The sequence below is a fragment of the Dipodomys spectabilis genome, unplaced genomic scaffold, assembly GCF_019054845.1.
Source record: "Dipodomys spectabilis isolate Male_0828 unplaced genomic scaffold, ASM1905484v1 ptg000069l, whole genome shotgun sequence".
In the NCBI taxonomy this organism is placed as follows: domain Eukaryota; kingdom Metazoa; phylum Chordata; class Mammalia; order Rodentia; family Heteromyidae; genus Dipodomys; species Dipodomys spectabilis.
The window spans coordinates 8,901,812-8,923,726 of NW_024870746.1; the positions used below are offsets into that span (position 1 = coordinate 8,901,812).

Sequence of the window (21,915 nt, forward strand, 5' to 3'; positions counted from 1 at the left end):
GAAAATGTTGATCAAAGGCATTGAGTAGGAAAGGAATGATGGAGTGGGGGTAAATATGGTCACAGTGCTCTGTGTGTGTGTGTGTGTGTGTGTGTGTGTGTGTGTGTGTGTGTGTAAATAACATGAAGCCCATTAAAAGTTATAAAGGGAGGATTATTGAGAGGTATAAGGAAAAAAACCCAAAACAACAAAACAAGATATTTTTGTTCCTGTCAACTGCCTTAATCTGATCCTATAGGCAAAATGACAGGATGACCTCTCTTTTCCCACCAGTCAAGATGGTCTTTTTCTCTTTTATGCCCTAAGGCCACAGAAACAGATGTCTCTCTTGCCAGCATGCTTAGTGAGACCAGAGAGAGCCCGGAAGAGCTACCACATACCCTGTCCTGCCTCAGCTTATCAGGTACCATCATTGTTGCCTATTTAGCATATCTGTGGATTTTTTTGTTTTGTTTTTTGTTAGTCATGGATCTTGAACTCTGGACCTGGGCACTTTCCCGGATGTGTTCAGCTCAAGATGAGTGCTACTACTTGAGCCACAGCACCACTTCCAGTTTTCTGGTGGTTAATTGGAGATAAGGGTCTCACGGACTTTCCTGCCTGGGCTGGCTTTGAACCTCGATCCTCAGATCTCAGCCTCCTGAGTAGCTAGGATTACAAGCATGAGCCACCAGCACCCGGCTGGAGTTACCTTTTCAGTTTCTCCAGAGTAGGGAAGTTAAAGCTTGGTTCTTAGATCATTGAGCACCAAGAGCCCAGTTTAATCCTGGGCCTCACTGGTAGTACCTGCTAGAAGAGGGCAGTATCTAATATCATTTCTGCCCAATAGAAGCTGCCTCTATGTCTGGTGATGATAACCTTAAAGATGACTACTTACTCTGAAGTCCGTGCTTCAGCTGGAGAGCCATCTGCTTTGCAATGTGAGTAAGGAAGTGATGAGGGTAAGAACGGGAGCCTTAACTTTATTACCCCTTCCCTTTACTCTACCTTCATGTAGTCCTCTGCAGCTGCTTTCCTGCTGATTAACTTGCTTCATACTGACTCTTTAAGCTTTTTGCCTCTGTTTGGCAGGATTTGGTGCCAGGAGAGAGGAATCTCCAATAGAGATCCATGCAGTCCTTCCTTTGTTACACAGAGTCTGGCTTGGACCAAATTTATTTTCTCCTCCCATTGGACTACCAGAAAGTGTGTGGGGAAGAGGGAGACAAAAACATCCTCCCTACACTTTACTCCCAACCCCCACCCTGCTGCTGTTATTTTCAAGGGTCTGAGTCAAGCTAGGTCCCCTCTGCCAGTCATAATGTGTATTATTGTGGGGCTGTGTCTTTCAAGGCTGGGAAACAGCCAGAGTTTGGGCACTGAAATGATGATTCTGAAGACTGTGACTCACCCTATCAGGTGACTCTTGTTACAGGAAGTGTTATGAGTAGTGTTTGAGTCGAAAAGCAAAGGCAAAAATCAGCAAAAATGTTGAGCTGCAGGACGTGGAAAGAATACCACCTCCCAGCCACAATTTCAGATAGGTTATTGGAGACAAGTGTGTGTGTACATGTACAAACTTTAATTAAAATGTAAGTAAAAAAGAGACAGCTCAGGAAATGCTGTAAATTGCTAGTAAAGTGTTAGTAAAGTGTCTATATATGTATATACATACACCTTGAAAGTTCAAATCATTTGGGGGACTGAATAAAAATCTCAAAAATATTTAAACTAAGTACTCATTGGCCACCTAAACCTAAATCTCGTGAGAATTATCAACAAGTGTCTTTCCATACACACATTTACTTTCTTCCCCCAGAGTCACTTCCAAATCAGCCAACTCAAGGTTAGGCTATTTAGGCTATGTAAATAAAACCCACCTAAACTATTGTAAAAAGCCTGGATTCGGATTCTGGAAACCTGGATTCAAGGAATGCTTAAGAGCAATTTTTCATTTGTGACAGTATTGTCTCTAATGAGAACTGTGAAGGTAATTGAAGGTATGTATATATGTAATGTGGGTAGGAGGATAATGGTAAGTGAACAATGAAAGGTAAACTAGAAAAAAATACATAAAGATGCCTTATGCAGGCCCTTTTTAATATCAAGGGGTTAGTGAGATCTTCCCTGATACTATGTGGAATTTCCTCCTCCTTTAGGGTCTTTGCTATCAAAGATAGCATGAACTTCACCCCCCTTTGGTGGAAAATTAGTGCCTGTCTTACCTGCAGTTTACTACTATAAAATATTCTTTTGTTGTTGGTCATGGGGTAAAAATTATTCACTTCATGTCTTGTCAGTTTATATCCCGTCCTGTGAATTCCATTCGTTCTTCCAATACAACCCTGTACTTGCTATCTGGAATACGCTCTCTTTGCATTTTGTGATCCATGTACCTTCTCTCCAAACAACTGGTACTTGTCTCCAATTTCCATTGAAATGTGTAAATGTGTAGATCTAGTTGGTCGCTTGTGGGGCTTGAACTCAGGGCCTGGGCACTGTCCCTGAGCCTCTTTATGTCCAAGGCTATCCCTCTACCACTTGAGCCACAGAACCACTTCTGGTTTTTTTAGTGGTTTATCAGAGATAAGAGTCTCACGGGGATTTATCTGCACAGGCTGGCTTCAAACTAGTATCCTCAGATCTCAGCCTCCTGAGATTACAGGCATGAGCCAACTGGGCCCAACAAGACAGTCTTTTTGAGCTCCCTAATTGGTTGGTAATACTTTGCCTTAGACATTTATACATAGGATGTATAAATGGCTTGGATGTATAAATGGCTTGGGATAAGGGAATGGAAAAAGGAAATTGAATTCTTTCCCTCTGTGGCACAGGTGCCTCTGATCTTTTTAATCACCAAACTCACCCTACAGTGAGTTTAGTTCTGTACCCCCAGTCATCACTACCCCCTCCATCCAAGAAACAGCGGACACATTTTGATTGCACTACCCTTTATTCCTAGGGTGGAGTTGTTTTGAGTCACATCCTAGGGGTCTTGAGTCCCGTGTATCAAGGCTTCCAGCCCCTCACAGAGATGGAATAAGCATGTTTAGGGAGGCGCATTAGGCAGGTTGCCAAGGTCCCTTTCTAGGGGATACACCATGAAGATGACATTGCCCCAGGGAGGAAGGGCAGGATGATCTGGTCTGACCACCTCAAAGCCCATGTAGCTGAAGGCCCGAAGCAGGGCACCTGTAAAAGGACAGTACAAATGATTAGAACAAGTGATTAGCTCATCCCATTTATTCCCTCAGAGATCTGATTTATGGAAGCAGTAGAGTACAGGCTTTATTTAGGATGTGTTTTGGTGTGAAGCAAACCTAGGCTCCAGCCCTGACTTTAACACTTCTGATGTTCAATTCTCTCATTGTGAGACTTCCTAGAACTTTTTCTTCACTAAATTTAAGATTAATTAAGCATCTATCTGGTTAAATGTATTCCACTTCTGGCTTTGTGCCCAATCCTTTCACATAAGGAATGATTGTGCCCAATCCTTTCACATAAGGAATGATACATTCCCTTGAACTCCTGCCTGGTCCACCACATCTCTTGAATTTTCTGTGTAATTTTATCATTGCTCCCTCAGTCTAACTCTGACACTGTCTCCAGGGACTTTTAGTTAGTTCAGCTACAACGTGAGTAAACAGAATACTGAGTGATTTGATTTCTTTTGTAGTGGGGGAGAAGAAAAATCCCTGAAATACCAGGAAAGAGAGACTCTAACAAAGGAAAATAAGCTTCTGGCTGCCTCTATAGAAAGGACAAGAAAAAAACCAGCAGATTCCCACCTCTGTCCTTCCGATTGTTCTGGAAGTTCACAAATACAGAGTCCACACTGGTCTTCTCCTCCACATACTCCAATGTTGCTGTCAAACTAGAGGGCCAGAGAGAACAAGTCAACTCAGGGTCTAGAAAAATTTTTCCCCTTTTGCTGTCCAACTTGCCCAGACCAAGAAATCAAAGTTTTTAAACTAGATTTGATAGCTTTTTCTCTGAAGCCAAAGAATTATGACTGGAATGAAATATAAACCACAGAAAAAGTCTAGGAAGAAAGGTCTATTAAGACAAGAAGCTGGAAAGCCCTTTTCGTTATTCAGTTATTTCTGGATTCTCATTTCTATGTTTCTGAATCAGTCCTGCAACTTCCCATAGGCTCTATTCCCTTGAACACCAAAGGTTCTGGGTCACATCACAGGTTTATCTGTATGCTACTTGATTTGTGTGTCCTACCCAGTTCTTGAATCAGCCCACTTACTGATTGTGACACAACAAAAGGATGGAATCCCTTCATCCCTTCCCCCCCAACTGGCTCATCCTAGCTGAATCACCTTTCCCGATTGCCTTGATCCAAGGCCCGAAATGGGATGTCCAGGAAGAGTCGGTGGTCAGAAAGAAGGCCGTGCCAGTGGGCATAGGAATGGGGGGTGAGGCGAAAGTGGAAGTCTAACTGAACTGGATCCTGGTGGAGCAGAATGTCAGTAGACAGCACTGTCAGGTTCCCAGCCTGGAAAAGGAATAAAAAATATTCATATTCTTCTTACCAAACGTATTATAGTCTACTGCCTCAGTGTCCACAAGTCAAATTGTACAGATTTGGGTGCCTCTGGAAGCAAGATGAGTCAAATGAGACAAGCTGGGAGAAGTGGAATCTGTCTCAAAAGTCTCCCTTAAACCTAGGAACTAATAGCCATTCCTGTTAAGAGTTCTACTTGATATCAGATCTGCAGTCTATGGGGTGTTACTGGATGCTGATCTCATCCCAAGGACCAATTGAGAAATGTACAAATATTTACAGTTTATTTTTATCTTGTTTTGAGACAGTTTCACTATGTTGCCCAGCCTGGCCTTGAACTTCCAGACTCAAGCAATTCTCAGGCTTCAGTCCCCCATGGCTTGGACTACAAGGTGTGTACCATAGTACACAGCTTACTGTTTAAACAAAGCCTTATCATCTATTCTATTTACTCCACTTATTTTCTCATATCGGTTTTCTCTCAAACTGTTTTTCTAAGATCATGATTAGGAATGTTACTTGCAATATGATATAGATAAATGAAGTAGTTCTAGATTCTAGGTCAGCATCTAAACAGCTTTATGTCCCATATTCCTATAAAGCAAGTCTATATGTCTATAAAGCAAGTCATTATTACATCTCAGCTCCAATGTACTATCTACCTCTAATTTTCTGACAGACTTTTCCAACTAGCTAATGGCCTCTAAACATCATTACAACTAGCACTCTGCCCCTATCATGCCCTCAGTTCACATTTCACTTACCGAATACAATTCTTTAAGCTGGTTGTGCTCTTTTTCCTGCTCAGTGCTTTTGCCCACCTGGAGACCTCCTAGGGACTCAGGAGCACTGGAGGCAGCAACGGGGCCGGAGTGTCAAGTCCTCCTGTTCCTTATAAGTGATGCTAGTTGGGAAAATAAACCTAAAGTTAATTCACATTCGAATTTGATTAGGCTGTAACTCAAATACTTAGGATTACCTAGGAACACAGGACCAGCCTCTGATACTGTCTTTTTGTATCATCTATGAACCAGCCTATTTTTCCAAAGCAGTCAGATGGGATTTGTCCCATGCTAGATTTGTCCAACTTTACTACCAGTTGGGAAATACTTTCAAATTCTTCCTCTTTCCTACATTTTATAATAAAAAAAAATAAGTACCTTCTGTAACAACAGGGCAGCATCTTCTCCCGGAGGGTGATCCGGTATTTGTAACAGTAAAGATAATAGGCGTATGGTGACCAGAATGGGTAGAGGTAGTTCCGTGTTTTTCCCCTCTTGATATAAGAAAGGGAGTAGAGAGAGGGACGGGACCTGTAACAAGGCAGTTTTTCTGTTCAGTGCCTCCCTGCGGCAAAGTGAAGTTCAGAGACGAGCGGCAGAGGTTCAAGCTATCTTGCCCATTGTGACCTGGAAGGCACTATGACACACGCACTGAGTCAGCCATTATGTCACTGGACTCCACTCTGCTGCTGCTTGCCCCACCCTCTTCCTTAACCGACCGCATATTCACTTGACAGAGGTACTTTAAATACTGTAAAGTTTGTATTCGTTTCAAACAGTCCTACCCAAGCACTTGTGCTCACCCATCCTGGACCATCCACTGGGATACCTCCTTCTAAAACCCACCACTTAAGAGTTCTGACACTGCAGAATAGTTCCAAGACTCTAATTGAACATTTGCTTATTTAGTTCCTGTTCAATATTTTTACTAACATCTCTACCCTACACTTAGGCATTATAGATTATTGAAGTTCTCCATTATCTTGTAGGGTAGGAATGGAAAACTGAAAACCTCCAGGGGCCCAGGACAGCTAATATAAATTAGTTAGACCTGCAGGGCTACATACGAAATGAACTCACACCCTATTTAAAAGACACCAACACAACTCAGTTCATCTGGTTGCCATACAGAGCCAGTGGTATCAGACTTTATGGTTTTTTTTTTTTTCAACCAAAACCAGAAAGAATTTGTGCCAAACCCTTCTTTAAAAGCTAATGAGAAAAATTGAAACGATGTGTTAGCAAACCTTGGTTTTGAGACCACCAGTGTGAACATCTATATATTCTTTATTCATCCAATAAACATTGAATGAATAAATATTGAACACTGGGCTCACAGTGGTAACCCTAGCTACTCAGAGGGGCTGAGATCTGAGGATCACAGTCCAAAACCAGCCTGGTCAGAAAAGTTCACAAGACTCTTATCTCCATTTGACTACGAAAAAGCCAGAAATTCTGCTGTGGCTCATGTGGTACAGTACTAGCTTTGAACAAAAAAGCCCAGGAACAGTACCCAGGCTCCAAGTTCAAGTCCCAGGACAAGCACACACACAGAAGGAAAGCTGTGTGTGTATGAGAGAGAGACAGACAGAGACAGAGACAGAGAGAGCGCTAGGCCAGGCACTGTGAGTCTAGGTGCTTGGGATACAGTAGTAAAGAAAATGAGGATTCCTGCTGCGTGGAACTTCTAAGAATAAAAGAACAAACCTAGAAAATAAGTAATATTAGAAGAAGACTGCTGTAGAAATAGAGCTGGGTAAAGAACCATGAAGGGAATGCAGCAGCAGAGCATAGTAACAAGGTGATCTAAATAATCCTCACTGGAAAAGTAACATTTCATCAAACCCTGAAGGAGTTAAGGTTGTTAACAAGCCAAGCATCTGGATATGAGAGCCCCACTAAGAAGCAAGAACCAGTGTAAAAGCCCCAAATAGGAAATGATCCTAGTGTTTTTAAGAAATAGTAAGATAGCCATATCAATGAGTGAGCTGATACAAGCAATGAGAGCTTGTGGAGTGAGATTATAGAGACTTTGTCACTTGTATGGCCTTTCATTGTTGAATAAAGGGGAAATGATTGCAGAATGGCATGCTTTGACTCCACTTTATAAAAGACCCCTTATCTACAGGGATACCTTATTTCTGGGAGATGGTGACAAGTGGTTGAATTCTGAAATACTTTGGAATACCCACAGAATTTCCTGCTAATAGTATAAAGGAGTTAAGATGTGTCTAAGAACTGAAATAATGGAGTCTCCATCAATTGGCATGAGAAAGGCTAAGGGTTGGGTAGTTTGAGGGAGGGGTTATAAATCATGTTAGTTTGGGACAGTTTTAACTTTGAGATGTCTTTTAGCCACATAGAGGAAGATAATGGATACTCAGTTGGATATTTGTATAGAATTTGTGAGAAGTCTTGGATGGAGATGGAAATTTGGAAATTCTTGGCTTATAAATAGCATAAAACTAGAACAGTTCAAGAGAGTATACATTGAGCCTGGAGCCTGTGGCTCATGCCTATAATACTAGCTAATCAGGAGGCTGAAATGTGAGGATCACTGTCCAAAGCAAAGTCCATGAGACTTATCACCAATGAACATCAAAAAGCCAGAAGTGGAGCTGTTGCTCAAGTGGTTGAGTGCTAGCCTTGAGCACAAAAGCTCAAGGACAGAGGCCAAGCCCTGAGTTCAAGCTCCAGAAACCACACACACACATACACACACACACAGAAAATGATAATCACAAACGTGTTTGAAATGTCACTGGAGAATGGATGAGGTCTTCTCTCATGTTCCCAGTTTCCAAACAAAATCAAAGGTCCTTGATATAATAAAAACATGTCAAGGTGTCTCACAAAAAGAAGAGTCTCAGCCAGGCTCTGGTGTCTCGGACCTGTAATTCTAGCTGCTCAGGAGGCTGAGATCTGAGGATCACAGTTCAAAGTCAGACTGGGTAGGAAAGTCTGTGAGACTCCAATAAATATCAAAAGCCAGGAGTGGAGCTGTTTCAAGTGGTAGAGGGCTATCCTTGACAGTGCCCAGGTTGAGTTCAAGCCTAGGACTGGCACACACACAGTCTCACAAAGTGAAAGTTTTGGCAAGGATGTATTTTAGTGTAACAACAGGGTTAAAGCAGGAGGAAATGGAAAGAGAAGCATTTCCTGCTCCCCAAGCGGAAAACAGGACGGGCAGATTGAGACGTGGCCTCTGAGAACACCTGGAGCTAAAGCCAAGCCCGCTTGATTTCTAAAGCCAAGAAGAAGACAGTTTCTTGTCCAGTGTCAGTGCGCTAATTAGCATTCCATTATCTGTCAATAATTAAGGACATAATCCTCCCCCCTCCGCTCCTTAAAACCGGAAACCGAAGCTGGGAGCGCAGAGGGGAAAGGACTTGCTCTCCCCGCGCGGCGGGGCAGCGCCGGGGCGTCCCGGCCACCCCCGCGCCGCCTCCCGGTCCCAGCGCGCTGGCTCAGGCGCGCCGCGGACAGCCCCAGCGGGGCCCTGCCCGCCGCCGGCGCCGGGGTCCTTCTTCGGGTCTTCCTTTGAGTCCGGCATCATGGCGACGGCCGCCGGCCGAGCGCTGCTGCGGGCCGGCGGGGCTGTGCCGCTGCTGCGGGGAGGAGCCCGGGAGTTACTCCGGCCGCGGCTTGATGGGGGGACAGACAGTGTGCAGCGCGGTTTCGGTCTCTCCCATCGTCGGGTGAGGACGGGCTTGGACTCTGGGGTCCTGGACACTCGTGGGGCTATTGGCGTCCAAGTGTCATTTCTGGGGCGCGTTGGGAGTTGGAGGGGCCCGGCCGTGGCGTGGCGGGCTCTCCTTGGGGCGCAGCCGACCGGGGGGGGGGTCTCTTGGTGGTGACTCAGCCCAGCCTCCCTACCCCAGGACACGGTCATCGTGGAGCGCTGGTGGAAGGTGCCGCTGGCCAAGGAGGGCCGGAAGCCGCGCCTGCACCGGCGACACCGCGTCTACCGGCTGGTGGAGGACACGAAACACGGGCCCAAAGAGAACCTGGAGCTCATCCTCACGCAGTCTGTGGACGGTAAGGCCTGGGCGCAGAGGTACTTGCCCCCTCAGGCTGATCCTGTTTGATATTCGCTGTTTGCCTTTCTCTAGTTTGTAGAATATCTGTCTATACGTGAGGAAAGGAAGCCATTAAAAGTACTGTAATTGTAGCCGGGCGCCGGTGGCTCACGCCGCTAAATCCTAGCTGCTCAGGAGACTGAGGTCCGGGGATCGCGGTTTAGGAAAGAATGAAAACTTTGAGAAAATATAGAAGTGTACTCCCCCTACTGCTACCCCCAAAGACACACATAACTGGGGATGGAGCTCAGGGCCTGGGACATGCTAGTCAAGATCTCTACCACTGAGCTATAACCCAAGCCAGTTATCTCTCTTTGGTGATACATATAGTTTTTTGACCCAGTTTTTCTTGTTCTCATCGGCAGAGCTTGGAGTCCGTGGTGACCTAGTCTCAGTGAAAAAATCTGTGGGTCGTAATAAACTCCTTCCTCAGGGACTAGCTGTATATGCATCCCCCGAAAACAAGAAGCTATTTGAAGAGGAGAAATTGGTGAGTGGACAAGAGGAACCTGGAGGAACAAAACATTTAAGGAAAAGTTTTCTCTATGAATTTCCTCCCCTTCCATATTTAATTTAAATAGAAGAATAAGATTCTAGGAATCCTGCCTATTCCTGGCATAGTAAGAGTTTGATATTACTTAACATGAACTCATGTTTAATTCATTTTCATCTATTTCTTTTCTAGCTGAGACAACAAGGAAAATTAGAGAAAATCCAGACCAAGGCAGGAGAAGCAGTAAGTAGAAAGTTTATTGCTCACCAGCCTCTTCTTGAGAGTCTCCCTGATTTCCTCAGAATCTCCTGATTATACACACTAGAGTGTGAGAAAGAAGTGTTACAGGTTCCTCATATAAGTGCTACTTCCCTCTTGAGGAATTCTGGTCTTTTATATGAAGTACCATAGCTTATTGAGGTAATCTGGACATAGGGAATCCAATGAAAGTGTGAGGTGAGAAGCTAGTAAATAATGGCTCATGCCTGTGGTCCTAGCTACTTAGGAGACAGAATGAGAGGATCATGGTTCTAGGACAGCATGGGCAGAAAAGTTCACAAGACCCTCCTCCTTCTCAAGCCCATAGGCCAGTGTAAGCTACATGGGAGGCTGAGATGGGGGAGGACTGAAGTTCAGGTCATCCTGAACAGAAAAGTCCAAAGAGATTTCAACTTGGTGGAAAAAGCTGCTCATGATGGCAGGAACCTATCAGTCCAGCAACAATGGGAAGCCTGAAATAAAGTTGTCATGGACCAGGACAGGAAGTGAGGCCCTATCTCAAATGTAACCAGAGAAAAGCAGGCCTGGAGACAAGGCTCAGTGATGAGTTTCTACACAGCACATCTGAGGCCCCAAGTCCAGGGCCCAGTAACCTTCTTGTCTTCCCTACAAACGAATGTGAGATGAAGTCTCTGCCTGTAAGATCATTTACAGATAAGTAAAATGTAGACTTGAGAAGGCAGTAAATTCAATGCAGTACATTTTAAGAGTTACATGCATCATAATGGGCTTAAGGGTGACTGCAGAGGACCTTTTCTCAGATGGGATCAATAGGCTTTGAACAGTCCAGGAGAATGGAAAAAGTTCTTTTTAAAAATAATGTATTATAAAGGGGGTATACAGAGGGTTTTTGAGTACATTTCTTTTTGGATAGTGTTACCCCTTCCTCACTGTCTCCCAGTTTTTTCCTCCTGGGAAAAGTGTTCTTAAAGGAGAAAAAGTTTAAGTAGAAATTTAAGGCACATTTTAACAAAGTAGACCAGTCTAGGAAAAACAGGATTTACATAGTATAATATTAGGAAACATGGCTAGAAAGGGGATTAGAAGAGGATGTGCAGAACATCTTGAATCGTCAACTAATGAATTAATATTTCATTCTGTAAGCAAAAAAGAACTATCAGTTGGTGCAGGTAGCAGTACAAGTCCATTTAAAATGGTATGAATAACATTTTTTTGTTTTTGGTCAGTGGGGTCTGAACTAGGCCTGAGCACTGTCCCTCAGCTCTTCAGATCAAGTCTAGCACTCTACCACTTGAGCCACAGCACCACTTCCAGCTTTTTCTGTGTATATGGTGCTGAGGAATTGAACCCAGGGCCTCATTCATGCAAGGCAAACACTCTACCGCTGAGCCACCTTTCCAGCCCCAAAGATCTAAAAACATTTTTTTTGGGGGGGCCAGTCTTGGGGCTTGAACTCGGCCTGGGCACTGTTTCTGAGCTTCTTTTGCTGAAGGCCAGCAGCCACAGCGCTACTTCTGGCTTTTTCTGTTAATGTGGTACTGAGGAATTGAACCGAGGGCTTCATGAATGCTAGGCATATACTCTGCCACTAAGCCACCTCCCCAGCCCATGAATAACAGTCTTTAAAGGCCATTCCATCCTAGATATACTGGGAGTCCTTTTTGATGATCCTGACTAATGTTCCTAGTTCTGGTACAGCAGTGTATATAGGTGACATCCTTTTAAAAGGTTTGTTAAAATATCCTTTTACCTTATCAGCCACAATACAGTAAGGCTATATCTATCTTTCCCATCCATTTTCTCCCCATCTTGAGTATGAAGCAGAAATTGTGTCCTTGTTTTCTGAACTCTCAGACATGTGACTCTTAACAAATGGTTGTTCTCCTTTGACTCCAATTCAAATCTCAGTCCCTATTTATAATTCTTTTCAGACAGTAAAATTTCTGAGAGGCTGTCACCTGGAAGTGGGAATGAAGAACAATGTCAAATGGGAGCTGAACCCTGAAATAGTTGCCCGCCACTTCTTCAAGAATGTGAGTGTTTCCAAACACCGCCTCAAGACAGTGCTTCCTCTGGGAAGGAAGCCCCAACTTTAATCCTTCATTACAGAAGAGTGTGAGCATCGAGCTGGAGTTAAAAGTATTCTTTATTGGTTTGCAGGGAATGGGAGGGAAAGGATTGAGATAATAGACTTTAAAGATAGGAAAAGTTGGAGGAGGTAGGGAGAACCTGGGAATACATGAATTATGGGAGAATTACTACTCTCGTGGGTGAAAGTGATTTTAATGAGTTTCTATTTGTAAATTCACCTCCCTTTCTGGAAAGTCAGACTAAGTTTATCTGCTGTGGTCAGTTTTGTATCCTTCCATGAAATCAAACAGAATAAATTTTCCTGTACAGGAAATTGTAGGGGAGGTAGCTTTATGTGGTTGCCTAAAATGGCATCCTTAAGGATTCATTTGGCTGATTTTTTCCCCCCAGCTTGGTGTTGTAGTTGCTCCACATGCATTAAAGTTACCAGAGGAGCCTATCACACGGTGGGGCGAGTACTGGTGTGAGGTGACGGTGAGTGTTTCAAGTGTTGTTTTTCCCTTTTTCTCACTGGGAGAAACATCAACATGAAAAGATGGAGTTGGGCCTGACTGTTTTTTGTGCTGTTTTTTTTTTTTTTTTTCCAGGTAAATGGACTTGACACTGTGAGAGTTCCTATGTCTGTGGTCATGTTTGAGAAGCCCAAGACCAAAAGATACAAGTACTGGTTAGCTCAGCAAGCTACCAAGGCCTTGCCCTCCACCGACTCCCAGACAATCTGAATCTCCCCTCTAGTTGTGCAAAGCAGAATCAAGAACAGTGGAGTAAAAATGAGCCGGCACCTTGGCCTCACTCCTAGCTCTGACAAAGTGTGGATTTTAGAGAACATATGGACATGCCAGACTGAAAGGCATATGTCTGTGTTGACTCTTCCATGTTACCATCTGCACCTCTCAACAGTTCTCACATCTGGCTTTACTGGGACAGTTCTGCTCAGGAAGTACTAGACTATAGATTTATGTTGCATTGCAGTGGACTAAAACAGTCTGGATCCTGTTTAGCCAGAGTTAACTGGAGCAAATAGAAGAGCTAGCCATCATCTCTAGTACTTAGCTCTCATCATCTGAACTGAACATTTATATATCATACAGAAATAAAGACCTGTGTTCTTTTTTTAGGTATTATTTAATGGCTTCAGTAGACTGGGAATAGGACATCCAAAGTAAGATTTTTTTTTTTTTTTTTGGTCATTGTGGGTCTGAACTCTGGGCCTGGGCACTGTCCCTCAGCTCTTCAGCTCAAGGCTAGTGCTTTACCACCTGAGCCACAGCACCACTTCTGGCTTTTTCTCCTTATGTGGTGCTGAGGAATCAAACCCAGGGCCTCATGCATGCAAGACAACCGCTCTACCACTGAGCCACCTTCCTAGCCTGTAAGATGTTTTTGTGAGCCACTGAAGGTTTGTGGCTAAAAAGGAGAAGAGTATATTAAGTTGCTATGTCCTACAGTTATTATGAGTTAATTCCCCTGAAAATTGGATTTTGTCTTTGGTCTTAGAACTTAACTCTCATTAGATGTATTGATAAAGTCATCAGTGAATAAGCACAATGCCTTTATACAATGGCTTCTTGCTTCTCAAAAAAAAAAAAATCTGAATAAGGGCTGGGAAGGTGGCTCAGTGGTAGAGCACTTGCCTTGCATGCATGAGGCCCTGGGTTCGATTCTTCAGCACCACATAAGCAAAAAGAAAAAAGCTGGAAGTGGTGCTGTGGCTCAAGTGGTAGAGCACTAGCCTTGAGCTGAAGAGTTGAGGGACAGCGCCCAGGCACAGAGTTCAGGCCCTATGACTGGACCCCCCAAAAAAAAAAATCTGAATAAGACTTAAGAGTAATTGATGGAGGCTGGGAAGGTAGCTCAGTGGTAGAGGCTTGTCTTGCATGCATGAAGCCCTGGATTTGATTCCTCAGCACCGCATAAGCAGAAAAAAAAAAAAAAAAAGCCAGGCACTCTGGCTCAAGTGGTAGAGTGCCTGCCTTGAGGTGAAGAGCCGAAAGACAGCACCCAGGCCCAGAGTTCAGGGCCCATGACCAGACCCCCCCAAAAAATGGTAATTGATGGAGGGCTGGGAATGTGGCTCAGTGGTACGGTGCTTGCTCACATGTATGAGGCCCTGGGTTTGACTCCTCAGCACCACATAAACAGAAAAGGCCAGAAATGGAGCTGTGGCTCAAGTGATAGAGCTTTAGCCTTGAGCACAGAGAGGCTCAGGGACAGTGCCCAGGCCCTGAGTTCAAGCCCCAGGACTGGCAATAATAATAATAATTGATGGAGAAAATGATGTTTGAAGATTGAAAACTGGTCAAACATGAGTGGCTCATGCCTGTAATCCTAGCTATTCAGGAGGCTGAGATTTGAAGCTGATAGGAAAATCCGTGAGACTCTTATCTCCAATTAACCATCAAAAAGCTGGAAGTGGAGCTATGGCTCAAGTGATAGAGTGATAGCCTTGTGCACAAAAGCTCGTGGAGAGCGCCTAGGCCCTGAGTTCAAGCTCTAGTATGCACCAACACCCCCCCCACATACACACACACAAAGGAACTCTGCATTGTTTTTTAACTAGCTCCTGGAATTCTATAAATAATTTCTGGACTATGTCTAAGATACTAAGATGATTAGGTCATTCTGAAATAGATATCTTAATGGGAAATGAAAGAACCTAGTATAAAAGGAGCATATGTTGGCAATTGGGTTGTGCTCTTTTACAGTATGCTCTCTGGGGATGGAAAGATGAGAGCAGAATCCTTTACTGGCTTTGGAAGATCAGAAACATTGTTTTCTCTCATCCTAAATGTTTGAGCTCACCTGCCACACTGAGCCAACGAAGCACTTTTATTCCAGCCCAAGTAGTTAACTAGTGATTTCACATTTGCCAGAACCTGTATCACCATCTTTCCCTTAAAATAGAAGGTACACAGGTTTTGTTTTTTTTTTTCATATTGCTATCTTAGCATGTCCAGATTTTAGCAGCAGATACACTTCACACAACTAATTAAAATGTCATAAAGTGAGTTCTTTACAGAAACAATTAGTGAAGTCAGACACTGGTGGCTCAAACTTGGTAATCCTAGCTACTCAGGAGACTTAAGATCTGATGATCCTGATTCAAAGCTAGCCCAGGCAAAATGTACAAGAGACTGTATCTCAACCAAGAAAAAAAGCTGAAGTAGATGAGTAGCTCAAGTATGTGGTAAGTGTATAAGCCAAAAATTCCAGTTAGTGAATGTGTGGGAGTGAGTGGGTGAGTAAATGATCAGCTATTGAAACTCCAACCACTTAGATTTCCATTTGCTGCTGACTTTCAAGGCCACCTGTAGCAGGGCATTCATAGCTCAAGCCTGTAATCCTAGCTATTCAGGATGCTGAGATCTGAGGATCAGGGTTCGCAGCCAACCCAGGAAGACAAATCTTGAGACTCATCTCCAGTTAACCAGCAAAAAGGCAGAATTAGAAGTATGGCTCAAGTGGTACAGTACAAGCCTTGAGCTAAAAACCTAAGCAAGAGCACAAAACCAAGTTCAGACTCCATAACTGGAGGGGAAAAGGCCCCCTGTAAGTTTGCCATATTACAGCCATCATCCTCATTTTCAGCTTTCACCTATTAAGACACCCCATATGCTAACCAAGTTCAGCCTTTCTCTTCTGTCATCTGATCAGATCCCCTGAGCAGGTAGTTATAGAAGTAAACCATGAGAAAAACAGTACAACAGTGGGGGGTGGCAGGGAGTCTGGCCAGTTGCATGTACTGCCGTTTGCCTCTGTCCCTGCTTGTGCTCAGTTCTTACATAATACTATTACCTCAAGAAGGACATCGCTAGACCCACCTAGCCTTATAACTTGGAGGTATGACAGAACCAAGATTATAATTCCTGGTGACATGGTTGATGTCCCACAGGTAAGCATTTTGTCTCAACTAGGACTTGGCACAATCACAGACTAGGCACTGTCTTTTCAAAAGTGTGTTAATTGTAAGATTCATATGTGTGTTCCTGTTTGGCTTGCCATAAATAGTATGGAATGCTTTCCTACCACCTCCTTTGAAGTCTGGTAAGGATCTTGTTTCACAATCTAGACTTGCCACAATTTTGTTTTGCTTTTGTTTTTGTTATGGCCCGGTCAAGGCTGCCAGCCTTTTACTCCACTAGATTATTGGGTTAAAACAGTATTTCCAGGTGTGGAATGTGACATTTGTAGACACCGAAGAGGCTAACTAGTCTCTCTACTCCCTTAGTGAGAGATATGAGATGTAAAATTTCTCCTTTACTTTGGAAAGAATTCCCTGGCCTCCTCCAGATCACTAGACTATTAGGAACTGCACAAATATGGCAGGGTTCTGAATATCAGTAGGGTCAGTGTATATGATAAATGAAGAACACATCCCACCAAGGCCTCCAGTGTTCTTGACATTTCTTGCTCCTCCCATGCAATTATTATGATGCCATCAATATAATGTGATATCATATAAAATGTCCAGATGGTCTATCTCCCTTCAAACAGAAGTCGGAAGTGTTTACATGGTCCAAGGAGAGGGCTGGAAATGTAACTTTCATCTTAAATCTTTACGGTCTTCCTTTGCTTAGAGATTTAACAAAAGCCCCAGGAACATTGAGGGGAAAATACACTGCCCAGGTCAATACATAACCATGTTCCTAGGGCTTTGTTAAAGCTCTAACTGGGATATCACATTTGAGACAGCAGATACAATTAAGTTGTTTTGTGGGAGGTTGAACTCAGTGCTAGGGTACTGTTCCTCAGCATTTTTGCTCCAGGGTGGTGCTCTACCATGTTAGCCACAGCTCCACTTCCAGCTTTTTTGCTGGTTAGTTGGAGATAAGAATCTCCAGACTTTCCTGCCTGGGCTAGCTTCAAACCAAAATCCACAGTAGCTAAGATTACAGGTGTGAGTCATTGGCACCAAGAGTTCTAGAATTTAGAATTGCTCCTTGACTAAAATTATAGCTATATGAGGTAGCACATGCCAGTAACGTCAACACTTGGAAGGCTAAGGTAGGAGGATAGCAAGTTTGAACCCAATGTAGGTTAACAGCAAGCCCTCAACTTAAAAAAAAAAATTCTCTTCCTGCTATAAAGAATTATAAAGCCTTGGGGCTGGGAAGGTGGCTCAGTGGTAGAGCGCTTGCCTTGCATGCCTGAGGCCCTGGGTTTGATTTCCCAGCACCACATAAGCAAAAAAGAAAAAAAGCCAGAAGTGGTGCTGTGGCTCAAGTGGTAGAGCGCTAGCCTTGAGCTGAAGAGCTGAGGGACAGCTCCCAGGCCCAGAGTTCAGGCCCCACAACCGGACCCAAAAAATATTAAAAAAAAAAAATTATAAAGCCTAGATACTCAGGAGGCTGAGATCTGAGGATTGTGGTTCAAAGCCAGCCCAGGCAGGAAAGTCTGTTAGACTCTTATCTCCAATAATCCACCCAGAAAACCGGAATTGGCGCTGTGGCTCAAGTGGTAGAGTGTTAGCCTTGAGCTGAAGAGCTGGGGGACAGCGCCAAAGCCCAGAGCTCAAGCTCTGCTACCGACAAAAAGAATTATAAAGCCAGACAAAATTATAGAAATATTTGTAGACAGGTGCTGGTGGCTCATGCCTGTAGTCCTAGCTACTCAGGAGATTTGAGGATTGCAGTTTAAAGCCAGCCCTGTCAAGAAAGTCTGAGAGACTCATCTCCAATTAACCACCAGAAAACTGAAGTGGCACTGTGGCTTAAAGTGGTAGAGCACTAGCTTGAGCAAAAAGATCTCAGAGACAGTGCTCAGGCCCCAAGTTCAAGCACTACGACCAGCAAAAACAAACAAGAAAGGTGAACGTTAGAAAGCAGATAGTATAGAACATAGAGCTGGGAAATAAAAGCCTTAGCTCACCACCTGGAGAAAGTTTCCTGTACTGTACTATAAGGAGCAGTGCCGAGAGCCAGTTACCAGCCTGAGAGCAAAAACTCGAAGACAAAACTGGAGATGAGGAAATGACACATCTACAGAAGTGCTGTTTCAGACATTTGGCTGGGGACTAAGTATAGCTCAGTAGCAAAGTGCATCCCAATCAAGGGCGAGGCTATGGGCTCAGTTTCTACCACCACAAAAAAAGGAAGGGAAGGAGAGAGGAAAGTTGAATACCAATATGTACATGCATGAGGCACATAACACCAGAAAGCAGTATGCCATTTAATTGCCAGGGCTCACAAAGGGTTAAGAATATTTCATTTATATTTATAATATGAATACATTTTATAATATATACATGAGGCATAAGATAGCAACTTCAAAAGAATCCATTAAAAATTTACTCATTTAAATGTGGTTACTCAACCCATCATGCATAGTTTGAAAACAAATTTTAAAAGGATCAAACATACTAGTGCGCCAATCCAATACTCATTAAAGAAATGAGTAGAGCTGGACGAAGCTGTAATCCTAACTACGCAGGAGGCTACAATCTAGAGGATCACAATTTGAGGCCAGCTCAGCCAGAAAAGTCTGCCTCCAAAATAACCAGCAAAAAGGCAGGACAGGCTGGGAAAGTGGCTTAGTGGTAGAGTATTTGCCTAGCATGCATGAAGCCCTGGGTTCGATTCCTCAGTACCACATAAACAAAGCCAGATTTGCGCTGTTCCTCAAGTGGTGGAGTGCTAGCCTTCAGCAAAAAAAAAAAAAAAAAAAAGGAAAAATTGCATGGAACCAAGAAAAACAGTTCCAGAAGTTAAGCGATAGTGAAACTAATAGAACAATAAAACTAAACATGTTTAATACTCAAGAATATAAAGGAAAGCCAAGTGCTGGTGGCTCATACCTCTAATCCTAACTACTCAGGAGGCTGAGATCTAAGGAACATGGTTCAAAGCCAGCCCAGCAGGAAAGCCCGTGAGACTCTTACCTCCAATAAACTACCAGAAAACTGGAAACGGCGCTTGGCTCAAGTGGTAAAGTGCTAGCCTTAAGCTGAATAGCTCAGGGATAGTGCTCAAGCCCTGAGTTCAAGCCCCATGACTGACAAAGAAGAATAAAGGAAAACCAAGTGCCAGTGGCTCACATCTATAATCCTGAATATATATGAGGCTGAGAATGGGAGGATCTCTGTTAGAGACCAGCTCAGGCAGAAAGATGGATTGTACATATACATTTGTGTATACATACACATAATCTATTAGCTATGTCTGAAGAGGTCTACCTCATTCTTGCCAAGACTGAGTAGGAACCTAGACTTCTGTTGTCTCCTGGTTGTTAACACATCACATAAAGCCCTTGCTAATAGACACATGGAAGTCCCAAGTCAGGAATGGGAGTTTCATCTCAGCCAGACAGTACTGAGCCCTCCTCCTGTCAACTGTGTCAGTAAAGACCATGGTGTCAACAGAGAACCTGGATCCACTTGGAGAAATGAGGCTCCTCTGCATTCCTGCTGGTAGTTTACCATTATCCACATGTGAGTCAGCCTTCTCGGTAGGATCAGTGGACACCACAAAGGAGCCACAATTTTTTTGTCCTAAGGGCAAGGAAAAGCTCCATCTGAAAACCACAAGTGCAGCTATGGCTCAAAGTGGTAGAGCGCTAGCCTTGAGCAAAAGATCTCAGGGACAAAGCCCAGGCCCAGGCCCTGAGTCAAGCCCCACAACTGACAACAACAACAAACATTTCTGATCATATCAAGAACTGCAAGCTGGATGAGAAAAAAGCCAACAAGCCAATGTTGAGATGACACATACTAGAATTACCCAGTGGGGATTTTGAAACAGCCACAAACGGACAAGCAGCTCCAAGCACACTTTAGCAAGGAAATAAAATATATAAAGAACTAAATGAAAACACTAGAGTATAGGGCTGGGAAGGTGGCTCAGTGGTAGAGCGCTTGCCTTGCATGCATGAGGCCCTGGGTTCGATTCCTCAGCATCACATAAGCAAAAAGAAAAAAGCCGGAAGTGGCACTGTGACTCAAGTGGTAGAGCGCTAGCCTTGAGCTGAAGAGCTGAGGGACAGCGCCCAGGCCCAGAGTTCAGGCCCCATGACCAGACCCCAAAAAAAAAAAACAAACAAAAAAAAAAACACTAGAGTATAAACTAGCAATGCGTCACATGGAAGCTCAGTGGGTGAAACGGGATGAAGCCTGGTGGATGAAAGCACATCAGCAAAATGAAGGATGGAGGAGGGACCCGGCAAGCGCGGAGGGACATAATGGGAATCTGAACAACATGGAGAACATAGCTGAAAAAAAGAGCAAAAGAATAAAGCCACAGGGACCAACGAGACTATAACAAAAGATGTAACAATCCTGTTATTGGGGTCCCAGAAGGAGAGGGAAAAAAAGGAAGGATGAAAATGTACATGGAGGGCTGGGAAGGTGGCTCAGTGGTAGAGCGCTTGCCTTGCATGCCTGAGGCCCTGGGTTCCATTCCTCAGCACCACATAAACAAAAAGAAAAAGGCCGGAAGTGGCGCTGTGGCTCAAGTGGTAGAATGCTAGCCTTGAGCTGAAGAGTTGAGGGACAGGGCCCAGGCCCAGAGTTCAGGCCCCACAACCGGACCCAAAAAAAGAAAGAAAGAAAGAAAATGTACATGGAGGGCTGGGAAGGTGGCTCAGTGGTAGAGTGCTTGCCTTGTATGCATGAGGCCCTGGGTTTGATTCCTCAGCACCACATAAGCAGAAAAAGCTGGAAGTGGCGCTGTGGCTCAACTGGTAGAAGAGCTGAAGAGCTGAGGAACAGCACCCAGGTCCAGAGTTCAGGCCCCATGACAGACAAAAAAAAGAAAGAAAAAATGTACATGGAATCATGGTTGGAAATTTCAAGTTTATCAAGAGATATAGACAAGTGGATTTAAAAAACTAAACAAACACCCAGTAAGATAAACCTGAAGAAACTCATGGCAAACGCACATTATAACTGAAATCTAAAGACAATCTTACCTAAAGACAGCTTTCATACAAGGCAAAATCAGTTTAAATAATAGTGTACTTCTCATCAGAAACCAGGAAGAATAGAAGTGGTACAATATTTTACAAGTCCTGAAAGAATTATGCTATTACTCCCCTCAAAAAAAAAAAATCCTCCCAAGCAGGGCACTGGTGGCTCACACCTGTGATCCTAGCTACTCAGGAGGCTGAGATCTGAGGATCAAGGTTCAAAGCAGCCCGGGCAGGAAAGTCCGTGAGACTCTTATCTCCAATAAACCACTTGAAAACCGGAAGTGGTGCTGTGGCTCAAGCGGTAGAGTGCTCGCCTTTAGCTGAAGAGTGCAAGGATAGTGCCCAGGCACAGAGTTCAAGCCCCACAACCGACAAAAAAAAAAAAAAAAAAATCCTCCCAGAATGAAGGAAAAGTATTAGGCTGTGTGCCAGTACCTTACCCTTGTTATCATAGCTACTCAGGAGGCTAAGATCTGAGGATCACAGTTCAAACCAGCCCAGGCAGGAAAGTCCATGAGATACTGACCTCCAGTTAACTACCAAAAAACTGGAAGTAGAGTGCTAAGCCTTGAGCATGAAAGCTCAGGTACAGTGCCCAGTTCAAGCCCCAGGACTCTCATACACACACACACACACACACACACACACACACACACACACACAATCATGCAGGTAGGCCTTATGGCTGAGTTCAAGGCCAGCCAGCCTGAACTACATAGCTAGATTATGTCTCAGGAGAGCAGGATGTGAGAATAAATGTCTTAAGGAAAAAAATTTTAAGTATATTGAACCAAGTAAAAATGAAATAGGACACTGTTGGCTCATGCCTGTAATCCT

General features: G+C 43.9%; 3 protein-coding genes across 5 annotated transcripts in view; 2 read left to right on the forward strand and 1 right to left on the reverse strand.

The window, feature by feature from the left end:
- Positions 1–3,836, forward strand: part of Tdrkh (tudor and KH domain containing) — a 21,201-nt gene extending 17,365 nt beyond the window's left edge. Inside the window, exons 12-15 of one of the 2 annotated variants that reach the window (XR_006147734.1) lie at positions 307–403; positions 830–920; positions 1,072–1,621; positions 1,665–1,838. Coding sequence is in view for 1 of the 2 variants with exons in the window: in XM_042682332.1 (XP_042538266.1) it covers positions 307–403; positions 830–882 (150 nt within the window). In the remaining variant the exon portion in view is untranslated. Of the gene's footprint in view, positions 1–306; positions 404–829; positions 921–1,071; positions 1,622–1,664; positions 1,839–3,655 lie in introns of those variants that run through there. The other variant, XM_042682332.1, reaches the window with a different exon arrangement.
- Oaz3 (ornithine decarboxylase antizyme 3) lies at positions 2,920–8,830 on the reverse strand. The gene is given in 7 exon segments (XM_042681511.1): positions 2,920–3,171; positions 3,768–3,853; positions 4,308–4,483; positions 5,257–5,334; positions 5,336–5,396; positions 5,653–5,829; positions 8,709–8,830. Coding segments are annotated over 7 exon segments (843 nt in total). The 3' UTR covers positions 2,920–3,028.
- Positions 8,811–13,291, forward strand: Mrpl9 (mitochondrial ribosomal protein L9). Of its 2 annotated transcripts, XM_042681702.1 has the most exons (7): positions 8,811–8,972; positions 9,156–9,312; positions 9,719–9,843; positions 10,039–10,089; positions 12,018–12,119; positions 12,568–12,651; positions 12,765–13,291. In XM_042681702.1, the coding sequence occupies exons 1-7, from the start codon at positions 8,829–8,831 to the stop codon at positions 12,897–12,899; spliced, it is 798 nt and encodes a 265-aa protein (XP_042537636.1). In that variant the 5' UTR covers positions 8,811–8,828; the 3' UTR covers positions 12,900–13,291. The 2 variants fall into 2 exon arrangements, with proteins under 2 accessions (XP_042537636.1, XP_042537637.1); XM_042681703.1 differs by lacking the exon at positions 12,568–12,651.
- Positions 13,292–21,915: the final 8,624 nt, after the last annotated feature.